The 2,148-nt window shown below is 38.1% G+C and overlaps 1 protein-coding gene across 1 annotated transcript in view; it reads right to left on the reverse strand.

Moving 5' to 3' along the window:
* Positions 1-410: 410 nt before the first annotated feature.
* Positions 411-2,148, reverse strand: part of pink1 (PTEN induced kinase 1) — a 13,443-nt gene continuing 11,705 nt past the window's right edge. Inside the window, exon 8 of the mRNA XM_014024409.1 lies at positions 411-1,305. Within this exon, the coding sequence (XP_013879863.1) occupies positions 985-1,305 (321 nt within the window). The 3' untranslated portion in view covers positions 411-984. The remainder of the gene's footprint in view (positions 1,306-2,148) is intronic.

A 2,148-nucleotide genomic window follows, 5' to 3' on the forward strand; every position in this document is an offset into this window, starting at 1 on the left:
AAAATCTGTATTGTTCGATACAGCACTGTTCGATACATGTATTGTTGCACCCCTAATATATTATTATATTACTTAATTTAATATAAAAATATATTTTAAATCAATTGTAACTATTTTAAGATTCATTGCAACAAAATCAATTTAAAAGATATATATTATATATATATAGTTTTTTAAATAATGCAGTTTCCCCTACATTTATCAGGTAGTACTGTATGACAGCTCATGGGCCAGATGTCCAATCCCTGAGTGGTTGGCTTTGAGTGCCCGTGCCCCCCTGAGCAGTTTAGTTGAATAGCCCTGGCATAGGAGGACAAAGTGCGAAAGGGAAGTCATCCACTAATCTGAATGATCCTAAATACAACAGAATACTATTTAGAATTCAATAAGTACACAGAATACARGAAGACAGGGATATATCCTTTTACAGAGACAGTCAAAAAGCTGTAAGGGTCAATTATCACTACATATTACATCATCCTACACAGTAGAGGTGCAGTAGTGTGTTTTCAGTTAAAATTAGTGCTAGGCAGTACATACTTTTATATCACAATATTTGATGGTAGTTTTCTTTTCATCYCAGCTCAAGCTGCTGCTGAACATCAGCTTAGTGGATGTTAAAAGTTATAAATGTTGCTTATTGATCAGCAAACTGCAGACCGATGAAGTTAATTCTCTTGCAACACAGAAATTATTGATTTTTTTTTTTACTGTCCTCTGTTTTGAATTTTCCTTAGTCTTTCTTTCCTTCCCTGGTTGCAGACATTAGTCACACATTTTGGGAAGAATTACACAAAGAAAACAAAGTGTAGATACCATCTAATAATTCACAAAAACGTCTCAAACCGATCATTACATACACAGAGTGTATGACAAACTATTTTCCTTCTGTTCACTTAAGAAGTCAATAATTAGTTCAAACAACAAATGCACAGCAGATACTTGATGATGATAGATATTTTACTTTACACTCGTAATGTATTACTACGGAGCACTCATGACTTCTGTGTTTGAGTGAATGTTTGAAGACAGGACACAGGTGTGGAGCTGTTCTCGCCCAAAAAGGAGAAAGCCTACAGCTGTACGCAGGTCCTCCAGCTCCAAGTTGGACAAAAAGCACTTTTGAAGCTGGGCTTCCACCCGATTTCCACTGGGTCCTCGAGAGCCTTTCAGGAGAACTACAGCAGACTGGTGTAGCAGCCAGTCTGCTAGGTTCCTCATGCCAGCTCTCTCCTGATTGGCCAAAGCCCTCCGTCCCCAGATGCTGAGATGCAGCATGTTAGCTGCWACACGAGCACTGGGGCGCTGCAGAGGAAGAACAACAGGGTCAGTACAGGGTTAATTTCAGAGCAAATAAGAATTTAAAAAATATGGAACTTTTGAAAACTATAAACAAGTTAGAAATGCTACAACATTCAAATGTACGCAATCGATTTTCTATTACAKCCAGACTCAGATGTGTCCCAACAAATACCTGACAAACCACACCACAAGGACCCACTCATAAGCTGCGTTTCCATTGACCATGAAAATGCGCAAATTAGAATTTCGAAGGTAAATTTACTCAATGGAAACACGTCAATTTTGAAAAAAATTAAAATTTTTGACAAAATGTTTTTGCGCTAGGATGAGGTGGTTTTTCGGCCATATCAAAATTAATATACTGTATTTCGCAAAACTGCAATGGGAAACACTTTTTCCACATCATGGGAGTCACGTGATCAACAACCGGCTGTTTCTACTGGCGAAAAAGACGAAGAAGAAGAAGATAACAGGAAGTAAAAGTAGTAGTGAAAATCATCGAAGTAGTAAAAGAAAGTATTAAACACACAGACTAAATTTTCCCAAAAACACAGCATACGTAGCCGCTCCCAAGTACAAGGGGCTTGTCACTCGAAAGCCTCGATAAGACACCGACATCTCCTCTGATGGCTGATGATGAACGCTAGTGCTGTGGTAGCAACATGCTATGTGTTTACATCCATTGCCTCCATGTTTGTAATGACTTATCGCGAGAACAAGCGTATTCACATATGACTTTAATAGCATTTCTTACTTAATGGAAACACAGCAGTTGGAAACTGTGTTTTTACGACATTAACCGAATATTGACAAAGTTTTGCGCACATTTGCAATGGAAACACAGCA

This window comes from Austrofundulus limnaeus, unplaced genomic scaffold (genome assembly GCF_001266775.1).
Source record: "Austrofundulus limnaeus strain Quisiro unplaced genomic scaffold, Austrofundulus_limnaeus-1.0 Scaffold421, whole genome shotgun sequence".
Classification (NCBI taxonomy): domain Eukaryota; kingdom Metazoa; phylum Chordata; class Actinopteri; order Cyprinodontiformes; family Rivulidae; genus Austrofundulus; species Austrofundulus limnaeus.